The sequence below is a fragment of the Amyelois transitella genome, chromosome 26 (genome assembly GCF_032362555.1).
Source record: "Amyelois transitella isolate CPQ chromosome 26, ilAmyTran1.1, whole genome shotgun sequence".
Lineage (NCBI taxonomy): Eukaryota > Metazoa > Arthropoda > Insecta > Lepidoptera > Pyralidae > Amyelois > Amyelois transitella.
Window position 1 is genome coordinate 1,961,154 of NC_083529.1, and position 27,455 is coordinate 1,988,608.

General features: G+C 34.9%; 1 protein-coding gene across 1 annotated transcript; it reads right to left on the bottom strand.

Annotated features, from left to right (window-relative positions):
* Nucleotides 1-26: 26 nt before the first annotated feature.
* On the bottom strand, nucleotides 27-27,455 carry LOC106138512 (putative ferric-chelate reductase 1 homolog). The gene is made up of 13 exons (XM_013339682.2): nucleotides 27,112-27,455; nucleotides 10,940-11,044; nucleotides 10,223-10,405; nucleotides 8,356-8,528; nucleotides 7,625-7,778; nucleotides 6,476-6,950; nucleotides 5,634-5,805; nucleotides 5,056-5,113; nucleotides 3,863-4,016; nucleotides 2,976-3,068; nucleotides 2,490-2,602; nucleotides 1,586-1,702; nucleotides 27-1,154 (listed from the first exon to the last, which is right to left on the bottom strand). Exons 2-13 carry the CDS (start codon nucleotides 11,030-11,032, stop codon nucleotides 1,026-1,028), a joined length of 1,914 nt encoding a protein of 637 aa, XP_013195136.2. The 5' UTR covers nucleotides 11,033-11,044; nucleotides 27,112-27,455; the 3' UTR covers nucleotides 27-1,025.

Consider the following 27,455-nt stretch of genomic DNA (forward strand, 5'->3'; position numbering starts at 1 on the left):
CAAGTCATGGTAGTTATAAAATTATTAATGTCTACAAATTTATTAATGTTCAATAATTAAAAGGTTTTATTTATTCATGCTCAACTATTTAGAATATTGTTTGGTACCTAATTGGTTTTATTGTTAAAAACAGAGTGACTAATTTAGAATACTGACTTGTTACAAATTAATAATATAAACAGGTAAATAATTGTCTTTATATGAAATAGAAGATAGATTTTTTGACAGAGAAATTACAAATAAATTAATGGCTGAAATAATTATGGTTAATTAATGAGACTTAACTAGTTCACAACAATTAAATATATTGCTATTGCTTAAACTTTAAAACTAAAGGCTAAATATATGTGATGTTTTTCAAAATGTCAATTTGGTTAAACTTACGACTAATATAGGTACCCCTAGGCAGATCTTTTTTTTCTTGTATTTACAAAGATGTTTGACGTCATTTTAAAAACGAATACCATATTACGTAAAAACTCGATTGCCTACTTGAACTGAAGGCAGAGGTTTATCTTATCTGGAGAGTGATTTTATCCCATAGGTTTTTTTTTATTTACCCAGTAACTCATTCTTAGCAAATAAGATCCTTGATGGATGGTAAAAGGAAATGAGAATAAAAAGCACATGTAATGAGGAGGTAAGCAAGTAGAAAGGTTGGTGTCAATAAATTTGATAAAATATAAATGATTTAGTAATTATTTGAAATTACAGACTATCTGTTGAAAACAATCAAGAATTTGATTCCTCTGACAATTGTCTATAGCCATCTACAATATACTTATGACTTTTGTCGTTGTTACCGGAGTGTGAAAAATGTAGCCTATGTCTTGAACTAGGACAGGAATTTACGACGAAATTTTTAATGCAGGTAGTCGGAAAGTCTGTCTCTGTTCTTTCAAGACAGGTGGACTTTTACATTTTTAGTATCTATTTGTATGCACCTTATATATGTATGACTGAGTAGCAATACTTTTACAGCCAGACTAAGTAATCTAGTGGGATTCTCGTTCTTTGATTACAGTCTAAGCTCCCATAATAGTGTTGTAGGTATCCACAATGGGCGCCAACGCCACTAGGCAAATCATGGCGATTGCGAACAGCACTATAATTGGCGCGTATATTCCTAACAGGAGTTTTCGGAAGCTGGAGTACTGTGGACAAGAGACATAAGTTATAATTATTGTATATCGAAATAGTAACACGAAAATAAAAAATCTAAATGCAGACTAGACGAAATACCTTTAGTAAGTTGGACTTGTAACTTTGAATATATCTTGTAGATTTTGAAATGGCAAACCAAAGTCGAAAGACAGGGCCCTTTTTGGGCAAAGTGGCCATCTAAGTTCTTGGCTCTTTTCTGAATTCTTTTTTAATATTAGATTCTAACCTCTCTCTCTCTCTTTCTAATCTTGGACGTTCGTCCAGGGGTTCCCCTGGGTCCTATCTAGGACGCAACTTGGACCCAAGCCTAGAGGATGACAGTCGAAAAATGGGTCAAGGAAAGGAAAGTTTTTATACAGATTTTATAAATTTTTTTTTTGGTCTTGCAAATAAAACCGGTGAACACGATGAAGGCACATACCGAAGAGTCGGTATTGTCGATTTGCGTCGTCTGCCTCGTCTGGCCCAGCATGTCTTTCATCGGGAAAGCATTCACGCGGCCATTGCTGATGCGACCATCCGCTACGCACACCGTTAACTGTAACAAGGAAATTGAATAAATTCGTTATCGTAAAGATGTTGACGCGTATGCAGACCGCCAATAATAGTTTGTAAAAGTCAAATGATTCGATGCGCCATCTTGTTACAGCCTCTTGCAAATCATGCAAAAGACAAACTGTTAAAAGATACGGAATTCAAAAACTGTAGATTTAATCGTTGCGATTTTAAGAATGCTCTGCTCTGCTGAATGTTGTGTTTTGTAACGAACGATAAAACACTTACACAACTTACGCTTCTCTTCCTGCGCAAATTGTAAAAGTTAATCAAATCCTTGTTTCATAGCTTAGGTAGGCAATTGATGCAAATCTATTTTTATTTTCATAATTGGATAGGCAAGGTATCACTTATTGACGTCACATCAATTAAATCTTATTATATCTACTATAGCTTCCAAAGCGCATGTGTAGAAGAAGTGGCGGAACAAACTACACTGCAGCATTTTTACCGGACATCAATTTACAAATATACATAGATCTCTTAAGTCTAAATCCTGGACGAATGCACATTGTCAACATAAAAAAAAATTATGAATATAAAACTAATTATTTCATTGCGAATATTTCGTCAAATAAAATAAAACAGCCTTTGAAATCTTGTGTGTGATATGTGCGTGTGTGTAATTTAAGGATATCAATTAATAATTTAATTTTAGGTAGATATCCTTTTTCCTTTCTTACTAAATATTATTTACAGTTTTTTTATTTTTGTAAATTTAAGTTTTTCATTTTGGTATCTACTCATATCGTTAGTAGGTAAATACTTACAGAGAGAACCACATGCATTATGACATGGAAGACCACGAAAGCAGCCAAGATGTAGACGCTCCAGGGCGGCAACTCAGCTTTCTGGAGGTACACCGCCAGGAAAATTGTTGCAACTGAAAACGTAACATATTTAATCACGTCTTTATCCCCTGCGGGGTACACAGGGCCAGCAGAATTCAAAAGACTGAAAGGCCACATACAGCTGTTTGGCGTAATGATATAGAATATGAGATTAAAAAATAAATATTATAAGAACCTACTCAGGAAAATTGAATTTTTAGCTTTAGTTTTAATTTGATTTCATTTCATATTTAGGTAATAAAATTTTATTGGAAAGTAAACGAAAAAAAAAGTACCCATATCGGATAAAGAGTACCTACTTACAAAAGTCATATTAATTAAATTATAGAAATCTTATCAACCTACATGAAAGCTGTAAACTAAAACTAAATTTATATTAACATCCTAGGTAGATAGCTAACTTACTTCCTAAGATATGAGCAGCATTCCCCACGAGCCAGTGAAGCCAGTTGAAGACTGGCCTCTTCTTAGTTCCGGGGTGCGGCCTGAAGTATGCACCTGGAAAATAAAAGTAGTAAAATTTAATACATATTTCACATACATACATATACCTAGTTACGTCTTTATCCCTTGCGGGGTAGACAGAGTCAATTATCTTAAAAGCCTGATAGGCCACGTTCGGATTTATGATAGAATTGAGATTCAAATAGTAACGGGTTGCTAGTCCATCGCCTAAAAGAAGATTACATACGTTGTTTAAATTAGGACGTTCTGGAGAAAGTCGTAGTCTCTGTCTACCCCTTAGAAGACGTACCTTATTATATTATTATGTATGTAGGTATATAAATTTCATCATAAGTAATATTATTGTGTGGCAGAAATCTCCAAAAAAGATTTTCACTTTTGACTGTTTGGAAGCGGCATGAATCCAATATCTTATTGCAACCTTATTACGCCGTGTGGTTCTCGGCACCAAAAGAAAAAGGACCACTCCATCTCTTTTCCGTAGATGTCGACTAAGGGATATGCCTGTAAACTTGGGTATCTTCTATTAGCTGTGACTATTTGAGTCCTAATTCTATCATTAAGCCAAACAGCTTGACGTGGCCATTCAGCCATTTCAAGACTGTTGGCTCTGTCTACCCCTCAAGGGATAAAGACGTGACCATATGTATGTATAAAGAGTTTAACAACAAACAAACAATAGTAACACCCATCTCGTCACTCGGAATTATAGATAGATAGATAAAACTCTTTATTGCACCATAAGAGTAAAACATACAAAACAACACAAATTATAAATTAATATTATATTTATTTTTTTTATTTTTTTTTTATTTATAAAGTCTCACCAATGGGCTGAATGAAGCAGAGTACAACGGTGACGATGCCGGTGATCGCGTGAGGGTTGTCTCCGGTGGAGGACCAGCCCCCCACCTCCACCAGGATGAGGATGAAGCCGCAGACGGTCAGCAGCCACGTCAGCACCATCAGGATTCTGTGGTACTGGAATCAGGATTAATAAGTATGATGAATAATATTTGAAGACCTATACGAACGTATCTTGATCAAATTAAGGACGTCCTGGTAAAGGGTCAGGTCAAAAGTACCCGAAACCGCCGAGCTTGTATGAAGAGAGTTATGAATGTGGATGAAGCGAAGGAAGTATGCAGAGATCGTGGCAAGTGGAAGGAGGTAGTCTCTGCCTACCCCTCCGGGAAACAGGCGTGATTTTATGTATGTATGTATGTATGTATGTATGTATGTATGAATAATATGACTTGTATAGCACATACATCTAAGTGCCACAAAAGCATACCCAAAGAGGGTTGAAGTCAGGAAGGCGGCCGGTCATAAAACTAAAGCCAAAGCTTTCCAGTATGATTAGTGATAAAAAAAACTAACATACTGTGCCTACCCCACGTTGAAAGTGGAAAAAGGTAACGACGAGAAGAAGAAGAAGAATATGACTTGTATAGATGTACCTTCTAGGTCATCTAGGTAGGTACACAAAAAAAGGTTAAAGAATGCCAGCTGTTTTATTTATTTCCATGCAGATTGTAAATAATAATTTTTTAGACCATTTTCAGACTAGGTAACTAGTTAGTAATATTTATTTATTTAGGTATTTAAACTTCATTGCACAAAATACAAATGTATAGCGCAATTGGCGGACTTAATGCTAGAAGCATTATCTACCAGTCAACCATTGGATCTGACAGATTAAAAAAGTACCTACGTGTTATGAAAAAGAAGATAAAAAAAACATAATAACTAGTCTCTCACCAGTAAAATCAATTTTTTACAGGAAATTCGCTAATAACGATCATTTTTTTACCATATCATAATCAGATCAAGTATCAAATAAGGATTATTTTTTTTCAAAATGTATTTGTTTATTATCGATTCAGTGCTGCATATTGATAAAAAATCGATCTTTTAAGATAGAAAAATTGATACTTCGATTAATCTATCTCAGATCACCATCCCTTATAATGATGCGCCAAAAGCTATTCCAACTACCTACTGTGGAAGCTGAACTTACCGCAAACCAAATGTCCTTGCCGCCCAGTTGCTTGCCCACCCACACTTGTCTGAAGTATCTGAAAAAATAATACGCAAATGGTTAGTTGTTTCTTGTAAGTTTTTACATACATATGGTCACGTCTATATCCATTGTGGGGTAGATAGAGCCAACAGTCTTGAAAAGACTGAATGGCCAAGTTCAGCTATTTAGCTTTATGATAGAATTGGGACTCAAATAGTGACAGGTTGCTAACCCATCGCTTAAAAAGAATCCCAAGCCTATCCCTTAGTCGCCTTTTATGACATCCATGGGAAAGAGATGGAGTGGTCCTATTCTTTTTTGTATTGGTGCCGGGAACCACATGGCACTGTAAGTTTTTCACCGTCTTCAAGAAAAGGAGCAGGTTTCTCAATTCGACCGTATATTTTTTTTAATGAGATAAATATATACAAAAAAAAAATTACACAGAGTTGCGCCCCCCATATTTAACCGGAGATCTTGTATGACTAACAAAAATCAATGTAAAGATAACATGATTAACCCATTCGGGAAGGTCCACCACCGCTAAAAGACAGCAAAATGTAGCCTAGTCTAACCTAGCGAGCAAGATCCCCAGGGAAGCTGTGCCGAGCCAGGCCGCTAGCATGAAGGAGCCGTGAAGTTTCAGCAGCAGCCGGGAGCTGCCGGCGGCCGTGCCCACGGTGGCCAGCGCCAGCGGTTCTCCCGTCGACTGGTAGGCTAAGCTGTGGAACCCTACGCGATCTGCGTCTGTGAATTAAATATACATACATTATAGTTAGGTTTATTTCCTTGCGGGGTAGACAGAGCCAACAGTCTATAAAAGAGTGAAAGGCCGCGTTCAGCTGTATGGTATTGAGATATAAATAGTGACAGGTTGTTAGTCCGTCCCAAGTTTATAAGCGTATGCCTTAGTCGCCTTTTACGACATCCATAGGAAAGATAAGGAGCTTTAGCAAATCTTTTAACAATATGTTAGGTGTTTTATAATTATGATACATCATTAGATATGATATAAGCTATTCTATTCTAAGTTAAATTAATATTGTGAAGTTGACGTTGTTGAAGTGAAAATGCTGCAGTGCAGTTTGTTACCGCTTCTTCGGCACTGACGCCTTGGAAGCGGCAGTAAACTTAGTTTTTAAGTAAATTATTTGACGTCAACCAATGTTGTTAAACCATACGTTTTGACAATTATTAAGCGATATATAGTATCCTATAGTAATGAATAAAAATTTTGAATGTTGAATTTTGAATTTATTTAAAATTATATTATTGACTCTCACATTCATACATACATATAATCACGTCTATATCCCTTGCGAAGTAGACAGAACCAATAGTCTTGAAAATACTGAAAGACCACGTTCAGCTACATATTTGGCTTAATGATAGAATTGAGATTCAAATCGACTCTTACCTTTCATACTATCCCCAGCTACGACCATAAGATTGTATTTATTATTCGCCAAATCAAAAGTCTGTCCCTTCACAACTGACACTGTATCTCTTCTATATTTACAATACAATTTGCCATCAATGACAGATGATTCCAGCAATTGCACAATGTCCTGAGGCGAATCCGATCTCCTCACGTAAGGTTCTTCTTTAGGATAAGTCCAGGAAGTGAATATGGAGACTCTCCCATTATCGTTTCTGACGCATTCTACAGCGCTGTCGTCACCCATTTTGCTGTCCATACTCAGGCCGGCAGACACGTATTTCGGATTCTTGGTAGCTTGAAGTTCGAATGTGTAGACGTCGCCGGCCACAAACACGGCAACTATCGCGTCGCAGTTGCCTTTCGGTATGCAATTGTCGGGAACACCAAAACATAGTTTGTTGTCGTCGCACCCTTGATAGATGATGTCGAGTTTCCTCGGCGCGGTATTTGGCTGTGGAGTGGTAGAAAAAGTGTTATTGATGTTTTTTGTCTGTGGTTTGGTTGGTTTAATTCAATGGATGTCTGATGGTAATATTGACACACTTAATAGATGAATATTTTTATTGTATATTTTGTATCCTACTAATTAAGAAGGTGACTGAGGTTTTTTCTAATGACGTAGGTAGGTACAGATCAAAAATTATGAACCTATTTCGCTGAATATTGGCATAAATGCGAATTGGGATTCTAAAAACATACATACAAATGATCACGTCTATATCCCTTGTGGGGTAGACAGAGCCAACAGTCTTGAAATAACTGATAGACCACGTTCAGCTATACGGCTTAATAAAAGAATGGCATTCAGATTCAAATAGTGCTAGTTCATCGCTTAAAAGAAGAATCCCAAGTCTATTATCATATTCCTCAGTCGTTTTCTACGGCATCCATGGACAGATGGAGTGGTTCTAAAACATTTTTCTGTTGGTGCCGGAAACCACACGGCGCAATTCTAGAAAGGGTTTTTAATACTCTAATGCTAGGGTAGCATAGGTATATTTATAAAGAAAATTGTCCTTATAGAAACTATCAATACTAGTAAAAACAAAACAAAACATTAAGCTATCATCATCTTTATCATTGCACACATTGGTTGGATATAAAAATATTTATTTACAAACAAACCTTAGACTCCATGATAACCGGTGGTGCCTGAGTGCCCCCCGTGGTGGTGGGAATTGGAGGAGACGTCGTGATGATGGTGTCAGGAGTGACCACTTCCACTAGAGGGGACTCCACGTTCTTCCAAAACATAGCGTATGTTTGGGCTACGGTGGCTCTGTAATAAAAAGGCATTTAGAAACCGTGTGGTTCCCGGCAGAAATAAAATAATAGTGATTCTCCGTCTCGTTCTTATGGATGTCGTAGAAGGCGACCAAGGGATAGGCTTATGAATTTGGGACTCTTCATTTACCTACGCGATTGGCTAGCAACCTGTCACTGTTTGAATTTCAATTCTATCATTCAGCCAAACAGCAGAACGTGGCCTTTTCAAGTCTTTTCAAGAATGTTGGCACTGTCTACCCAGCAAGGGATATGGACGTGATTGTGTGTATGTGCGTAAGAGCATATCGGTTAGAACTCAAACTGATGTGATTACCCTGAAAAAACATAGTTGGGTTACGGGCGAGATAGGATTTGAATCTATGCCCTCCACATACATATTCAAATTCAAATTCAAAATGTTTATTCATTACTATAGGATACTATATATCGCTTAATAATTGTCAAATTACACATTCCCGCTTCACATCCGCATTCATTAATCTATTAATTTAAAGCCTGCTCGTTGGTTTAAGTTGGGTATTATAGAATCTTTAAACTCGACCTTTACTCTGATTCTTCAAGGTCCTTACCTAAACTCGACTCCACCCAAGAAGTCAGTGGGCGCCTGCCACTGGAAGGTCATGGCTGGTTTGTCCTCGGGCGAGGAGTGGGTGACTGTATCATTCGTTCCTCTACAGCTGGTCAAATGTGTCGCCTCAGGGTCAGGCACTTTCAGGAACCGGCCTACTATTGCATCTGGGTTCTGAAAAGACATTCATTCAGGAGTAAATAGAAGGGGATAGTTACTGATTGACTGACCGACCGACTTATCATTGCACCGCCAAAATGGCTGGGTCTAGAGATTTGAAATTCGGCATGTAAGTTTCATTTTTCAGAGGAATTCGCGAAATTGCCGCGGGAAATTAAATTAACGGGATCTTACGTTCACGGGAAACATTTCTGGCAGGCAACAGACCTTAATAATTGTAACTTGTAAAAAGAGCCTTCTTTCGAGAAACACTTTCCTGAAAACCGCATCAAAATCGGTTCAGCAAAACGCGAGATAATCTTGCGCAAACATAAGTACATATAAAACAAACATACATACAGGTCAAACTGAGAAAAATCTTTTTCTTTCGAAGGCGGTTAAAAATTAAACAATTATATGTAGTTTCAATGTCTTGTGTCCTCATTCTAAAACCATTTACCTGCTCGGGTGCTTTCCTGTTTATAAATGTGATGGATACTTTTAAAAATTCGTCACCATAAAGTACGGAAATGTTTCGCTGAAGGACTTATTAGTTATGAGGAAATCGAATACCTGCTGTAAAATATCCCAATGTTTTACCAAGTAGTAAGTATTATTCATGGTGCGTAATTTTGTGTATGTCCTCGATATATTTTCCTTGTTTACGGTCAAGGGTTTTGTTCAAATATTCAGCTATTCATTGATAATGGGAATTTCGTAAATCTTCTCCCAGCGGTCAGTCAATCAGTTAGTATCTTATTTAAAAGGTACATATAGAAGAAGAAGACACCTTTTTACTACGCTTTTTTATACATAAAACAGATATTAAACGCGTAAGTAACATAGGTTCTACCTTTATTTTATCTCGGACCATGTAACATTGTACCATGTATCATTGCAACATGATTCAAAACGTCCAAGATAAAACAAAGGTATGTTACGTGCGCACTTAAAACCTGTTAAGTATTATTTTCAAACTAGCTGTGTTCGCAACTGCGTCTGCGTGGAATAGTTATTTAGGGCATCATTGAAGACCTCAAGGATGAATAATTTACCCCGTTTTTTTTCACATTTCCCATTATTTCTTCGCTCCTAATAGTTGCAGCGTGATGTTATATAGTCTAAAAATAAAAGATATTCAAATTCTTTCGCTGCTACAGCTGTCAGACTTTGGAATGCACTTCCCGATTCCGTTCAAGCTTCTCCGAGCCGCGCCAGTTTTAAGTCGCACGTGGTCCAGTTGTTTCTGACTCAGTCATGGGAGAGTAAATAATCTCTGTATGTAATCTGCTGCAAATATATATATGTATATATATATTTATATATGTATGTATGTGTAGTGTAGTTTATGGGTATATATATGTAAATTTTTATTATCACCCACACAAAGGTTCTCTGCTTAACCCAATGGTAGACTGTTAGATAATGCTATTAGCATTAAGTCCGCCTATTGTACTTTAAAAATTGTAATTGTTACAATAAAGAATAAATAAATAAATAAATAAAATAAAGTCTTCCTCGATGAATGGTCTATTGTAAGACCTACACAAAAATAATTTTTCAATTCGAACCAGCAGTACCTGAGATTAGCGCGTTCAAACAAACAAACAAGCAAACAAACTCTTCAGCTTTATAATATCAGTACAGATAGTACAATATAATACAATGCAAAAATTTAAAATAAGAAGTCATCTATGAAGAATTCTTACCTGTATCTCCCTAGCCTGTAATATGAAGCCTCCAATCGGGATAGGCGCGCCGGCCGGGCTCCCGATCGTGACGTTTAGAACGTCGCCCTGTCTAACTTGCGATGATGATGTTAGAATGATGTACGGGGGCACCGATGATTGGGGCTGGATGGTCGAGTGGCGTGGTAGCTGGTCTATGCATGCCTGAAATAGAAATTTATAATTTGTAATTCGAGTACAACTTAATCTATGAGTGTGAGGTAATCCTATATAAAGAGAGAAATAAATAAATAAGTAAATATATATACATACATACATAAGGGACAAATTACACAGATTGAGTTAGCCTCGAAGTAAGTTCGAGACTTGTGTTACGAGATACTTACTCAACGATACTATATTTTATAATAAATAGTTACTTATATAGATAAACATCCAAGACAATCAGAAAAAGTTCTTTTCTCATCATGCCCTGCCCGGGATTCGAACCCTGGACCTCCGGTGTCACAGACAAGCGTGTGTGTCACAGAGAGGTGAGGATATAACCGGGACTTACAGCAGAAGGGACAAGAAGATGGAGTAGCTCTAGGAGTTATACAGACCAAATTCTTTAATTGATAAAATGCATCAATTGATTTTCGCTAATTAAAAAAATAACCTTATACGAATAATACTTAAAAGCCGTATTTACACCAAGAGGATGATAGAAGGTCAAATGTAATAAGAAGATTATCTTACCCCAGAAGGAGCTCCAGAGCCGTGTTGTTCAGAAGAGTGTATTAGCAATAATACAGCTATCAGCACCAAATTACTTCTTTTCCGCGGCAACATCTTTTTTGTGCTCTGAAAGAAAAGGAAAAACTGAATTTTAATTATACAACAATCATAATTTTTACGATTAATTCTTTTCGGGGGAAATAAAAAGGGGTTTTTAATTTTAAAAAAAATAATCTTAAATGTAATAAATAAATTATGTGATTTTTTTATTTGTAACGAATATACTCAAAATATATGGCCGATTTGATGCTATTTGGCACAAAGATACGTAAAACCTTCAAGAATACCTGTGTACCTAACTTTTCTCAGGAAATTACTTTGGGAACGAAGTCCCAAACAAAACCTAGAACCTGATCTACTTCTTATCTTTTATGTGTACGGAATGAAATTTCAAGATAAAATTTATTACAATAAGTTTAAAAAGGTTTTGTGAAGAAATGCCAAGTAAGTTCTTAAGTTTTGTAGGTTTCTAAAGGAAGAAAATAAAAGGACTGTGAGTCCATCGTCTCGACGTTTATTTTTAGGATCGGAAATGTAAAACCACTAACCAGCGCCGTCTAGCGCAAATCAGTGGAACTACAACGCTGGTGATAATCACGCAATACGCAAGTTAAAAATTGCCTATGTTCGTTTTTTTTTTAAAAAAATGAGCGAGTTTTGATAAAAACCATCGACATTCCAAGTTCACGAGCCAATTTTAATCATAAATTAATCATAATTATGCTGATTCTACTATGAATTCATTGAATGTAATTGCTTATACACAAAAAGTCGTAAACGCGATGTTTCCTGCACCGCAGTCACCAGCGTGACGTCCGTGACCAACCGTCACGAAATGGTAAACATTAAATAGGTAAGTTTAAGTTCTTTGTGGTTGTGCCGTGTGGTTCCCGACACTATAGAATATAAAGGATCACTACATATCTCTCCCATGGATGTCGTAAAAGGCGAATATGCGACAGACTAATAAACTTAAGATTATTTTTGTAGATGGGCTAGCAACCTGTCAATATTTGAAGCTCAATTCCATAATTTTTCCATACGTACAGATAATAAAATAAATAATAAATAAATATATACGGGACAAATTACACTGATTGAGTTAGCCTCGAAGTAAGTTCGAGACTAGTGTTACGAGATACTAATTCAACGATACTATATTTTATAATAAATAGTTACTTATATAGATATATATATATATATATATATATATATATATATATATATATATATATATATATATATATATATATAGATATATAAGTATTTATTATAAAATATAGTATCGTTGAGTCTCTCTCTGATTGGCCTGGGTCTTGGATGTTACAATAAAAAATAAATAATCACGTACGGCTGTTAAGTTTTTATTAACATGCCTTAAAAGACTTATTTAAGATTTTCCTCAACAATATTTACCACGTAGGAGTATTGCAAAAAAAAATAACGACATTTGAATCATAATACGTTTGATGTCATAACTGTAGGTCATAGAAACAATAGTAGAAAGAGACGGATGATAAATGGTTTGAGGCAGAAAGAGATAGGTTGTGTAGTAGGAAGTGAGGTCAGGTGAAGGGAAGATATGGTGATCTGAATGTGACTCGACTTAAAGGCTCTAGTACTTATATATGTACCTAAAGAACTAGAGTATGCTCGCTATATATATATCGATACCTTTAAGCGAAATTCGGTTTCCACTAACTTGCAAAAAGTTTTTGTGCCGTGTGGTTCCCGGCACCATTAAAAAATATGAATAGGACCGCTCCATCTCATTCCCATGGATGTCGTAAAAGGCGACTAAGGGATAGGCTTATAAACTTAGGATGCTTCTTATAGGCGATGGGTTAGCAACCTGTCATTGTTTGAATCTCAATTCTATCATTAAGCTCAACAACTGAACGTGACCTGTCAGTCTTTCAAGACTGTTGGCTCTGTCTACCCCGCAAGGGATACAGACGTGATTATATTTATGTAACTTTCAAAAACAACATCACTTTTAAAAGGGTCAGGTCAGGAGTACCTACCCGAAATCGCAGAGCTTGACAGAAGACAATTATGAATGTGGATGAAGCGAAGGAATTATGCAGAGATCGTGGCAAGTGGAAATATGTAGTCTCTGCCTACCCCTCCGGGAAAGGCGTGTTCTTATGTATGTATGTAACTTTTAAAAATCGGTATAGCGACTTCGTCCAATATTAACTGAAAAAGCTACCCCTTAGCTAAGTTAGATCTAATTAAACCGCATCTAAATCGGTGCTACAGTTTTCGCGTGTTGCGATCACAAACATTCAGACAGGCGAAAATTCTAAATAGCTGGTCATATTAAGGGCCCACCATATCGATTTTTGCAATATATGTTTTAAAAATATATTTCTATTACAGACCTCAGTCAGTTACAATTCAGTTAAAATACAAAGTTATTTAACGTATGGAGGTATACACCCACATAAGCATAATCTATACTTAATATTATAAAGCTGAAGAGTTTGTATGTTTGTTTGTTTGAACGCGCTAATCTCAGAAACTAGGTACTGGTTCGAATTGAAAAATTCTTTTTGCGTTGAATAGACCATTTATCGAGGAAGGCTTTAGGCTATATAACATCACGCTGTAACTATAAGGAGCAAAGAAATAATGGAAAATGTGAAAAAAGGGGAAAATTATTAATCCTTGAGGGCTTCAATGATCCTAAAATAACTATTCTACGCGGACGAAGTCGCGGGCACAGCTAGTATATAATAAGGATTTATTAGAATATTCATTACTTTACATCAATCAAAGAAACCACCCCATTTCGTGACCCCAATACCTTCGTTTATAATTTACATGTTAAAAGACGTTGTCCTTGGTATTTTGGGTCACCCTTAGGGGTCACCCACATAAGATATTGTGGCCAGCAAAACTGTTACGTAGTGGTCAATTAACTGAAAAAAAAATGTCGCCTTAATCCTGGTTTTGGAAGCTTTATTAGCACGAGAATAGGATAGAATAACCGTAGACCGTCGGTGGTGGAATGGGTAAATGTCCGGTTAAATGCGTGATGCGCAGAAGGGCACAGGTTCAAATCCCACGTCGGCCATGTACCAATGAATTTATTATAGCTATTGTCCAAGTTATGTGCATTAGTTTGAATACTAACTGATGCTCTTACGGTGAGGGTAAATATAATGAGGAAATCTGCACATTCAGGCAACTGGATGTGTAACCATGATCGGTCCAATACGGGATAGGTTTACATGCAAAGGTTGCGGAGGTCAGATGGAAGTCGATTCGTGTAAAAACCTGACTCATCCATTCCAGGATCCATGGTCAAAGACATACCCCAGGCTCCTATCCAGAGTGGTGAGGATGCAGCCAGGACTAAATCCAGGAGAAGGAAAAACTGTACCATGATACAGTTGATGGAACTACTGATAACAATTTTCGTCACTAGATAATTTTATTTCCAATGGATCCCCTTTAATTCTTATAAGGTTTTGATACTTGTAGTTTCCACAAATTACGCGAAAAGCGATCTACACGCGACGAAATAAAATCATGTGTCATATACTTATTACTTTGACATCTGTTTGCGTAGGGGTAGGCAGTAACTTTGGCTTTCCATTGCAACGATCACCGCATTCTTTGTCAATTCCTCTACGCTCAAACACTTGCTCGACAATTAAGTATTTTGTTCAAAATGTTATCTATTTTAAGGTAAATTTATGCTTACAAAAATGTCAAGGCTTTGTGTTAATAATTTAGTTAAGACCTTAAGTCATATGAAAGTATGACGCTATAAAAATTTAATGGACACGCGGTCACTAGTTTTTGGAAGTGGATTTATTATTAATCAAGCTAAACAAGGGGTTTTACTAGCTTATTATAATGACACAGATAACAAAAGTACTTATACTTAATGAATGCGTGGATGTCGTCTAGAAAAAGAAAAAGTTAAATAAATGTTATAGAAATACATGTAGGTAGGTACAGTGAAAAAAATGTCGCAATAACATCACAGGTAAGGTTCTAATAGTACTAAATAAACTCATTGATTTTGTTAATCATATGGGAAGACATGGGACTTCACGACAAAGGGAATCCTAGTGTAACTGTTTAATGTAACTTGTTTTTGTGATTTTAATTAATAATTCTATACATATATTAATTGAAACTACCACTATAATATGTCCAGTTCTAGTTGAAATGTATTTGTCATCCATAAATAAGATGAAAAAGCGGCAATGGACTTCTTAAATATTTTTCCTTAACTTTTAACTACATACAGTTCATTTATTTATTCAAACGCTGACAATATTGACTCTAAACATGCAATTACCGTAATTATAAGAAATTGTAAAGAGGTTAATAACACGATTGCATTTTATTACTTATTCGTCTGCATGCAATGGTAAGTAACGACTTGATAGACTCTTTATTGTACCATAAGAAAAAGAAAAACAGAAAAAAAAACACAGGTAATGAGGTAACAAGGACTTATCGCAAAAGAAATCTCTTCCAGTCAACCTTAGGGTAGGAGGAAATTAAAATAGAGAGGCGATTGACGCAGCAAAGATAAAATAAAATGCAAAGTATAAATATACCTAAACTTAATATAAACACAATATTATATACATACAACATTGAAACTTACATAAATAAATAACTTACAAAATATATCTCTACAAATGAAATGCATGTGTAATTATGACAACCTACAAATATATACATGATATAAGTAATATAAATTAGGAAAGTGTAGGTAAATTTTCAAAGTCCTACTTAGTTTTGGGCGTCAAGATTTTATCCATCCTGATATTATATACTTTTTGTTTCAAATTTGCACGTTAAATGTGCTTTTACTTCGAAGAATACCCACAGAAGTCATGTCACTGGCAAAAGTCTAGTACCTATGCCAAAGAGTGTAATAACACTTTACCCATATTTTGCCAACCATGGGAAATGCATCGATTAAAGGTCATCGAACTTCGGATGTAACGCCTTGACACGATTCTAATTGCATGTGTAGTTAATAGACTTTTATCGACTGTAAGTACCTACCTACCAGACATATTGATTAAGTTAATAATCTATTAAGTACCTATCTATAAACTGTATTTTAAGTCTATCGCAGAACTATAAGTACTTAATTACTCAATTACAAGTAAAACACAGTAAGTATTTATATCGTATATGCCGTGTAGTTTCCGGTACTAATAGAAAAGTAATAGGGCCACTCCATCTCTTTCCCATCGATGTCGTAAAACGCGACTAAGGGATATGCTTATCAACTTGGGATACTTCTTTTAGGCCATGGGCTAGCAACCTATCACTATTTCAATTTCAATTCTATCACCATGCCAAACAGCTGAACGTGGCTTACCGGTCTTTCAAGACTGTTGGCTCTGTCTACCCCACAAGCGATATAGACGTGACCACATGTATGTATGAACAAATCGGTTTGAGTAAGTATCATTAACTTCATTAGTCTCGTTCTGTTGGTTAGTGGAGTATGTTAATTACGGAGAAAGGGAAAGTATATTTTGTAATATTTATTGTTTACTGAGGAAACAACTTTTATTCTTTATTATTATTAATATTGTACCACCAGGATTTGTATTAATTTAGATAGATAAAGATAAATAAATAAAAAAATAAAAATAAATACTGGACACACATTGGATCTTATTCTAATCCTATTGGCGTCCCGAATTTCCCTCCTAAATGACAGGACTTTGATTATTTTATAATCGACGCCATGAAAAATGACGGTTTAAAGACCTTGTAAACCCTCTAATAGGAAAATGTGACAAGAATGGGTCGTAAATTTAAGATGATAATTTGAGAGCGTTTAACGACAATCTGCCTAAGTAAGATGCCTACATGTGTTTATTATATCGTAAGCAAGATGCCTACATGTGTTTATTTACATACACACATACATACATACATATTCAGGAAACTGGATGTCTAGATGTGTAGTGTAACCATAATCCCAAAAGGGTTAGGTTCCCCTGCAAAGGTTGCAGAGTTGATACAGGAGTCGCTTCGTGTAAACACCTGACTTACTCAATCTGGGTTCATGGTCATAGGCGCCCCTCGGGCTCCTCTTCAGAGAGGTGAGGATGTATCTGGAACTGAAAACAGGAGGATAATGACGTTACGAGTATCACAGACTGTTCTTCAAACTGCACTTCAATATACTAGCGAATTATTTTACAATAACAGAACGTAATAACACGTTGATCCGCTTGAAAGGAATTTTAATTTGTTTTGATCAGGTTCATTATTATTCGAAGTCTGTCTGTGCAGTGAATCCGTTATGTAAAACATCACGCCTTAGGACTTTCTGATAAGCAATAGTGTATTTTATTTACAAAGGGAAAATAACAGGAAATTTAGTTTTTTTTTTAATGTATTTACTGAAGATAAGGTACTAGTCAACATAAGCGAATTACTTACTGCATATAATGGTCACGTCTATATCCCTTGTGTGGTAGACATAGCCAAGTCTTGAAAAAACTGATGGGCCACGTTCAGCTATTACTTAGGTACTGGCTATATGAAAATCTGTGTATTCTGACATATTTTCATATTTAGATAAATAGAAACAATAAACAAAAGTCTATTGATCAAATCCTTTTTCCAATAAGGGACTATACAAAAAAAACTTTTATAAAAAAGCTAGAATTTTAAAGCTAAAGTTATGGCCTCATTTTAGAAAAGAATATACCTATAGCTGACCATTACCCGACATTAGTTTGAGTGCTAACAGATGCTCTAACGGTGAGGGAAAACATCGTGAGAAAAACCTGGCAACTGGAAGTATAACCATGATCCATTTAATATGGGTTAGGTTTCCCTGCAAATTTTGTGGAGGTCAGATGGGAGATGCTTCGTGCAAAAACCTGACTTATCCAATCCAGGATCCTAGGTCACAGGCATACCCTGGTCTTCTCTCCAGAGTGGTGAGGATACAACCGGGACTAAAGTCAGGAAGAAGATCTAGCCGTCCTTGATCGGATCGAATAAAAAACAATTATTACGTGTTTTTATGTAAAAAAGGATGGTAACTTGTGATGATTAATCATCTATTTTAACCGAAGTAATTATTCATGTCATTAAAATCCCATCTACTTTATGACATCTTGATGTCTACATACATTGTTTTTTAATATGCAGGTAAGTATATATAATCAAAGCTAAGTTGGGTTTTTCTCACCGGATTACGAAGATTAAATGACAAATACCCCCTTTAATACACACATATGTACATATCATCACGTCTATATCCCTTGCGTGGTAGACAGAGCCAACAGACTTGAAAAGACTGAAAGGCCACGTTCAGCTGTTTGGTTATTTGATAGAATTGCGACTCAAATAGTGACAGGTTGCTAGCCAATCGCCTAAAAGAATAATCCCAAGTTTATATACCAATCCCTTAGTCGCCTTTTACGACATCCGTGGGGAAGAGATGGAGTAGTCCTATTCTTTTTTCTATTGGTGCCGGGAACCACACCCCCTTTAATACTCAAACCAATAAGTCTAGATGATTAATAACCAATAAGTTTAGTTAATTACGTACTCTGCTGACATCTTACTTTACGAATTTTATACATACCTACCTATTGTGAATTCTTTCGCCTCATCCACACAGACATTATATACTTATAAAATATGCAAGCAAATTCTCAATAAAAAGAACTGGTTAACCATAAACAAAACTTAAATGGTCATCTCAGTATCTAATAAGACACGAATTTGAGTTTAACCAAGCAATTATGACTCACATAACAAAATTGACCTTCGCTTAAATCGTGTGAAAATATTTTTGTTTCTACAACTGTGAGTACGGCGCAGAATTTGTTTTGTTAGGTACACAAAAATGTTCATTCATTAGGCATCTGTTTAAACTGTTTATGAAATACTAGCTACCCGCCCCGGCTTTGCACGCGTACCTACTATTTATAATATTCCTTAGAAACATGAAAATTCATTCATGTTTTTTAATGTAGACAATGTGCATTCGTCCACGATTTAGATTAAAGATATTTGTAAATTGACGTCCGGTAAAAATACTGTATTATAGTTTGTTCCGCCGCTTCTTCTATACATGCGGTTTAGAAGCGATAGTATTTATAATTAGATTTAAGTGATGTGACGTCAATAAGTGATGCCTTGTATCCAATTTTGAATATAAATCTTTTCTATTCTATTCTAAAATCTTTCCAACATTTCAAACAGGAACAAAATTCGTGCACTACTTTCAGAGATCAGCGCATACATATAGACAGAGAAAAAAAGGGGACCTTAATGTGTAGTGATAGTGAAGTAATAATAGTGATAGTGACGAAGTGCACTATCATTTCATCACTTTGCCCAATATGTAGAAGTGGTTCAAGTACATACATACATACGGTCACGTCTATATCCCTTGCGGGGTAGACAGAGTCAACAGTCTTGAAAAGACTTAATGATCACGTTCCGCTACTAAGCTTAATAAAAGAATCGAGATTCAAATAGTGCCAGGTTGATAACCCATCGCCTAAAAAAGAATCCCCAGTTTGTAAGCCTATCCCTTATTCGCCTTTTACGACAAGTGGTTCAAGTGATTCAAGTGTTCGAATAAAAAGCGTGATGCGCAGGGAGGTAAACGTTTATATGTATACTACCTCGATTTCGTATCAATGACTATGTTTTGAGTAATGTTCATTAGTTTGAGTGCTAACCGACAATCTTATGGTGAGAGAGAACATCGTGATTATACCTGTAACTTGTGATATACTAGCTAGATATATGAAATACTAGCTTTTGCGCGAACCTTCGCTCATTTGGGAAATTTTAGGAAAAAAAGCCTTTGTTACTAAGGACCTAAGGACTATTCTATATCTATGCTAAATTTCGTGATAAATCAGAGGAGCAGTTTTTGAGTTTATTCGTTACAAATTACAAAAACACCGATGATGATAAAACTATATACAAAACTAACGCCACGAGAATGATTAATTTTCAAGCTATAGATTGGCCTAAATTAAAAGGCTTTTCGTAAAAACATCATTGCCTACTAGAAAAAAAAAACAATACAAATATACAAAAATATCGATGACAATGATGTAACCGGGAATAACGCCGCGAGAATGATTAATTTTCAAAGTATAGATTGGCCTAAATTATAAGGCTTTTTGTAAAAACATCATTGCCTACTAGAAAAAAAAAAAACAATCGAGTCCGCTCCACGGACGATCGGCTTCGGCTCCGAGGTCAACACCTACAGTTTGAGGTCATTATACAATGTTACAGCCAACTGAGTAATCGAGGTGATTTTCGTCTCGCGAGATTCGTTCATAAAATATAAATCTTGTGAAGCGATCTAAGTTTTCCTAAGAGCTTCATGTCAGTTGTAATTTTCTACCAAAAGATTCTAGCCCTAGAAGTCTGAATCATTTTCCCGTTTAAATCACTGACGGGGTAGACAGAGCCAACAGGCTGAATGGCTGAGATTCAATAAGCGACAACTTGCTTGCCCATGGCCTAAATTTTAGGCCCTAAAAGAAGAATCCCAAGGTTTATTATCCATGCATAGACCGAAAATATCTTATCATAAAAAATGACTAAATTTACCAACAAGTGAAAGTTAAATCTAAGTCATTCCTTTCGCTAATTTTCAAGGATTTCCACGTTTTCTTCCGTTATTCGCTAAAACTAAGTAATTGGTTTATACATACAAACTTACATGCATATAATCACGTCTATATCTCTTCCGGGGTAGACAGAGCCAACAGTCTCGAAAAGATCAATAGACAACGTTTTGCTTGATGACAAAATTGAGATTTAAATAGTGATAAATAGTGTCTTAAGAATCTCAAGTTAATAGGTCTATTTTAATGAGAAATAAGCCTATTTGTGACTGGTTGAAAATAATTAAAGGTTTCGTAAAACTTGACAAGTTCCACATACATATATTACTACTATTTCTTTGAACAGGGAAAGACATTACCTATAGTATATCCTAAGTTTTTTTTTTAAATTAACGTATATCTTAAATTCATGCTATCAAAGTTTTAATTTTAAATCAATATTATTAATATATGTACGGCACACCTCAAAATGCAGTCAGTACTGTGAAGACGAATTAGAAAATCTCCCTTTTTAAAATCGGTTAAATATGCTTATCATTATGTGAACAGCGTATGGGTTATGTTATGTAAAACTTACTTTCTATTACGCATCTCTATGTTATTTATTACAAGAGGCCGCCCGCGACTTCGTCCGCATGGAAACCCTATCAATCCCGCGTGAACTCCGGGATAAAAAGTAGCCTATATGTTATTCTGGGTCTTCAGCTACCTACATAACAAATTTCATCGTAATCGGTTCAGTAGTTTTTGCGTGAAAGAGTAACAAACATCCATACTGACATACAAACTTTCGCATTAATAATAGTAGGATTAGAATAGGAAAAATTTGACAAAAAATCCTACTATTCGTAATAGTAGGATTTTTTGTCAAATTTTTGAAGTAAATCTTATTTGTATACATCTTTGCCGATTTTAATACATCTTGACCTAAGTAAAAATAATAAAAATAGACTTTGCGAGCAAGGAATAATATTTGAAACTTACCAAAAAAAAATTGTTTTTAGTGATTAAGTCTAGTAATTATGTGAAGTAACATAACCAAAAATTTCATCTTTATACCTTACGGCGTATACACATACTGAGCTACGGAACTTGAAAATTTGAGTTGTACGGCTGAGATTCAAATAGTGACAGGTTGCTTGTTCATAGCCTTAAATTAAAAAAAAAATAATATGTCACTTGAATAAAACAAAAATATCAATTAAAAAAAAGAATTGATATATATATAAGTGCTTCACATAAAATTTATTTTTCTGCCACAAATATAGCTCATCTTTGTTTCACATACATACATATAGTTACGTCTTTATACCTTGCCGGGTAGACAGAGCCAGCAGTCTTGAAAAGACTGAAAGGCCACGTTCAACTTTTTAACTTGATGATTCAATCGAGATTGTAATAGTGAAAGGTTGCTAGCTCATCGCCTAAAAGAATTCCAAGTTTATAAGCTTATCCCCTATTCGCCTTTTACGGCATCCGTGTGGTTCCCGCCATCAATGAAAAAAAAAAAGAATAGGACCGCTCCTTCTTTGTAACACCACACATTCTATTCATGCATTACGCGCTTTCTCTGCATGCTTGAACAACATCATGTGTATGTATGTATGTACGTGAGCTATGTTTGTTTGTTTTACAATTGGAAAATTGACAATTATTGGCTGACAGCGACTGTGGAAAGTGCAAGTGATAATAACTTATATGTACTTAAAAAAACTATTTGTTTTGAAACTGCACCAAAAAGTAAATTTACGAGTAACTCAGAGCAGAAACATTTCAACAATGCAGTGAGTAACTTGTTTACAATTTTTGAAAATATCATAAAAGTAGCTGTGCCCGCGACTTCGTCAGCGTGGAATAGTTATTGTGGGCATCATTGAACCCCTCAAGGAGGAATAATTTTCCCCGTTTTTTTTCACATTTTCCATTATTTCTTCGCTCCTAATAGTCGCAGCGTAATGATAAATAGCCTTAAGCCTTCCTCGATAAATGGTCTATTAAACACAAAAAGAATTTTTCAATTCGAACCAATAGTTCCCGAGATTAGCGCGTTCAAACCAACAAACTCTTTAGCTTTATATTAGTATAAATAAGTATTGCAATTTCCATGTTTTATTTAAAATCCACTAACGATCCTATAAATTTTATCTACTAAGTAGCATATAACTAGAACCATTTGACACTTGCAAATTTAGGACATAAAAATATCCGGGTTTTCTTGTCGCTAAACCCATGTGAAGTTTCATGTTATTTGATTTTACTTATGGCGATAACTAATTAACTAACTGAAAAAAATGATAATTTATTCAAGCAATGCCATGATTTATAATCGCCTCTCTTACAACAAGGTTTGACATCAAGGTTTGAAAACAGGATGTCCGCATACGATTTACGATAAGTGATTAATCGAATCAGGTCAGTTTTTATACTACCCTCGATGTATTACTAAAAAGTTAATTAATACATATAAAATGACAGTAAAAATCGTGTGTCTGTAAATTGATTATTTTTAGGTATGCCTTTGACCATGGATCCTGGATTGGGTGAGTCAGTCAGTCATCTGACCTTTGTAGTTTGGATACTTTTATATAGGTAGTGTGAGGGAAAATATCATAAGGAAACCAGTAATTCAGGCCGTGTGGTTCCCGTGCCGTGTTTCCGTTCCCGTTCCCGGCACCAATACAAAAAAGAATAGGACCACTCCATCTCTTTCCCGTGGATGTCGTAAAAGGCGACTAAGGGATAGGCTTCCAAACTTGGGATTATTTTTTTAGGCGATGGGCTAGCAACCTGTCACTATTTGAATCTCAATTCTATCATTAAGTCAAATAGCTCAACGTGGCCATTCAGTCTTTTCAAGACTGTTGGCTCCGTTAAGTCGATCAAGTCCCAAGGGATATAGACGTAACGATATGCATGTATGTATGTAATTCAGGCAAGTGGATGTGTAACTATATGATCGATCCAATACGAGTGACGTAAAAAATGTTATGAAGAAGTCTCGACTACGAGTCATAATAAATAATAATCGATTGAAATACAATTCACCAGATAAAGGTGGTCTTTGATTTCATAACTACTGGCTCGCTTATTAAACCGATTATTTTATGGTTGAACCACCAAACCGATTTTAATAAACTTTGTAATAGTATAAATTATTCGAGGGCACTTTTTCCATAAAGTTATTTTGTATTTAGATCTCAAAAACATGTTATTTTGTAGCGATTCAGCAAACCAATACTATGCAAGTTATAACTTATTAAGTAACAATTAATTCTAACAAAAAATAACTACAAACAAATAGGAACATAAACTTATAGAGTATTTTAACTTACATAGCATTTTATCATGTAAGCAATAGAATTGATTTTGCATAAATTATGGGATTTTGGCCAGTTCAAGGTCTTATAATAATTGGTAAGTTGAAATTGGAACTGTAGAACTGGTTGTAAATGATATAATTAGATTGTTTTAAGAAGGATTTTCCGGTATCCCTTTAAAGTATTGAACAACAAAAACATAATCAAATTAAAGGTTTATAAACTTTGAATACTTGTCTGAGTTACGTTCAGTAGTTTATTTTATTTTACACCGTAAGAGCATCGCTTAGAAATTAAACTACTGAACTCAAATACTGTATTATGAAAATTAAAAAATATATCTTTTTATTTGCTTAATACAGTATTTGATTACGTACATCGCTAGTCTTGGTAAGAAAAACTATTTTTTCTTTCTTAAGTACGTTTCTTAGGTAAATGAGACATCGCGATCTATATGTATATTGAATACTAGCTTTTAACCGCAGCTTCGCCTGCGTGAATTAAGCGCCATCTACAGAAACTCCTACAAATCTCATGGAAACTACTTATTAGTAGTTTTTACCGGAATGATTACCCTCTATCCTTCTCCTGACTCTTAATCTATACTAATATACTCGTATTAAGATCAGCTTATAGCTGAAGAGTTTGTTTGTTTGTTTGAAAGCGCTTATCTCAGGAACTACTGATCCGAATTGAAAAATTATTTTTGCGTCGAATAGACCATTTATCGAGGAAGCCTTTAAGCTATATAACAACACGCTGCAACTATATGGAGCAAACAAATAATGGAAAATGTGAAAAAAACGGGGAAAATTATTCATCCTTGAGGGCTTCATTGATGCCCATAATAAATATTCCCCGCGGACAAAGCAAGTTATATATATGTATGTGTGATATTTCAAGAAGATTAATTTTGATGATAACTTGTGAAGAGATAACAAACAAACAAATAAACTTTCTTTCGCATTAATATAAAAAGTTGGCTTATTTTGACTTTGAGCAGGATCCAATCTTAAATTCTTTCGTATTTGCAAACAATTGTATCTTTATGTTATAACTACGATCGCTATGTCATATTTACACTTGTAATAGTGCGGAAGTTGATATCTTCCCATCCATCGTTCTCGTGGGAAAAATATTGTATGAATTATTAGGGGTAATGATGTACAGTAGTAGGCAGGTTAAAAAATTTCTTTGTTTTATTGGGTTGACAGAGCCAGTAGTTTTCAAAAGATTCAGAGGAGTGATAATTCAAATTCAGATAGTGTCAAGTTTACAAACTCGTTAAGTATCAGCGTGATTAGGCTGAGTCTATTAATTTCTGTATCGAATTATTATGGCAGTAAATTTAATTTTAAGTAATTTATTCGACGTCAACCAATGTTGTGAAATCAAAAGATATGAAAATGATTAAGTGATGTTTAAAATTTCTCAAAATAAGGAATTAAACTTTTGTATTTAAATTTGCATTATTTTATCTTCCTATATGTAATTTGATATGTAATACATATGGTCACAAATGATGTTATCAGGTTCTTATAGCTTTGTGCCTATTATATGGATTTAACAACTTTTTACGATAGAAAAACAGCGTTGGGAGAGAGAGAGAGGGAGAGATAAATTTACTTGTAGCATTTATAATAATATTAGTGGATAGAATTACCGGCACCTACAATCGATAAACGCCTACGCCTTATTTTCAATATGAAGCTAAGTAAGTAGTATGTCATTTAAGACTTTATATGTATTTAATTCTATGGTTGAAAAAAATGTGCCTATTAGTATAATTTCAAAGTATTTAGAGCGGCTCGCCGAGCTAAGGTCACTGCTGTCACGTCGCTGACGTGTCAATGACATATTTGTGCACGCATGACAGATCAGAATCTCTTTACAAATTTAGGAATAAAAAAAAAGCGAATTTTAAAATGCGTATATTAAAAAAAAATATATATGCAATTTCAAACGTATGTATATTAAAAATAAATATGGCTACGGAATTTCGAACTCACAATTTTGAGATCGTTTGGATGAGTTCTAAAGTGAGAATATCCCAATTTATTTGTGATTATGAATTTTAAATATAGGTACGTGAACAAAGTAAATTAAAATAATTTATAAATTAAATTTGGATTAAAAAAAACTTAAATCAATTAATGCGGAAATCTATTTAGATCTGATAAAGAATAAGGGTGACTGAATGGAACAGTCACTTCCTTTTATTAGTCATTCTATGGAACGCATTGCACGTTCATTCATTCATTTGATTACTGATTACGAGCAATTTTTAAGTCTGACTAATGACAGTAACAAAAATTCATACATTTTTTCCTGTAAGTTTAGAAGTAGCTTTATTTTAATCAAATTATAATAAGAATTTTCTTAGACGATATACTACTCCAAGCTATCTAGCAAAAGTAAATACTCTTTTAATCTAGGTAAGACCGTGCTTAACTTCTACGATAATATGACTGATCTTAGTCTTTAAACTTTTTAATACGTATTTAATTGGAAATTAGGTACTTTAAACTTCTCTTGCTAACTGTACTTTACAGATGTTATGATACCGCTAATTGTAAGAACCACGATCACATGGACCATTAGACTAAGCAAATGGACATGTTCATTATACAAATTAGGTACCTATAACATGTTTTATTTATTCTCCATCTTCCGATCAACTTATGTTTGTAACAATTGAAAAATTGGTCTAATTTTGATGAAATAAAATGTGTGTAGGATCTTTCAATAAAATTTTTAAGTTCGTAAGGTATCAACATCAGTTAAGTATTTCATTCATTCATGTAATCACGTCTATAACCCTTGCGGGGTAGACTGAGTCAGCAGTCTTGAAAGACTGACAGGTCACGTTCAGCTGTTAGGTTTAATTATGAAATTGAGTTTGGGTTGGATTGAGATATAATTTCTACTAAGAAATGTTGCTATTGAAGGTCTAGTCTATTTTTGTAATAAATTCCATAAAATAATGTACTGTACCTATAATACATAAGTTTTGATTTAGGTATTCGTAAAAACAAATATACAATTCTTTATTTTTTCTTTCACACTTTAATCAAATACCTATAGGTATTTAAATAAAACGAAACTCCGTGCACTCTACTGGTTAATTATTATTACTTTCAAAGCATATACTACGTCCAGTTGACGTGAAGAATTTGTACTTTTACTTTCGATTACTTACAAAAAACCGGTCAGGCAAGGTTGTCTCTCCAGCGCACCTGTATCCAACGTGCTGTGTATTCTAAACTCTTTGAGCAAACGTAAACCAAATATATTTGTCACAAGAAACACTATATTTCTCACAATACACTCAATGTTGTGGAATGTTGTAACTTATACCTCTTTTCACTATTCACACTGGTCGAAAAGAAAATTATTTACTCAATTTCTCAATCACAATTGCAAATGTCAATAAAACAGGCAGATACAACTACGGTTTTACGATTAAAAGTTATTTTGAACTTCGAATTTATCATTGGAAACGTGACGTGCGCCGTTGTCGAAGGCTTTACAACGATTGAGTGA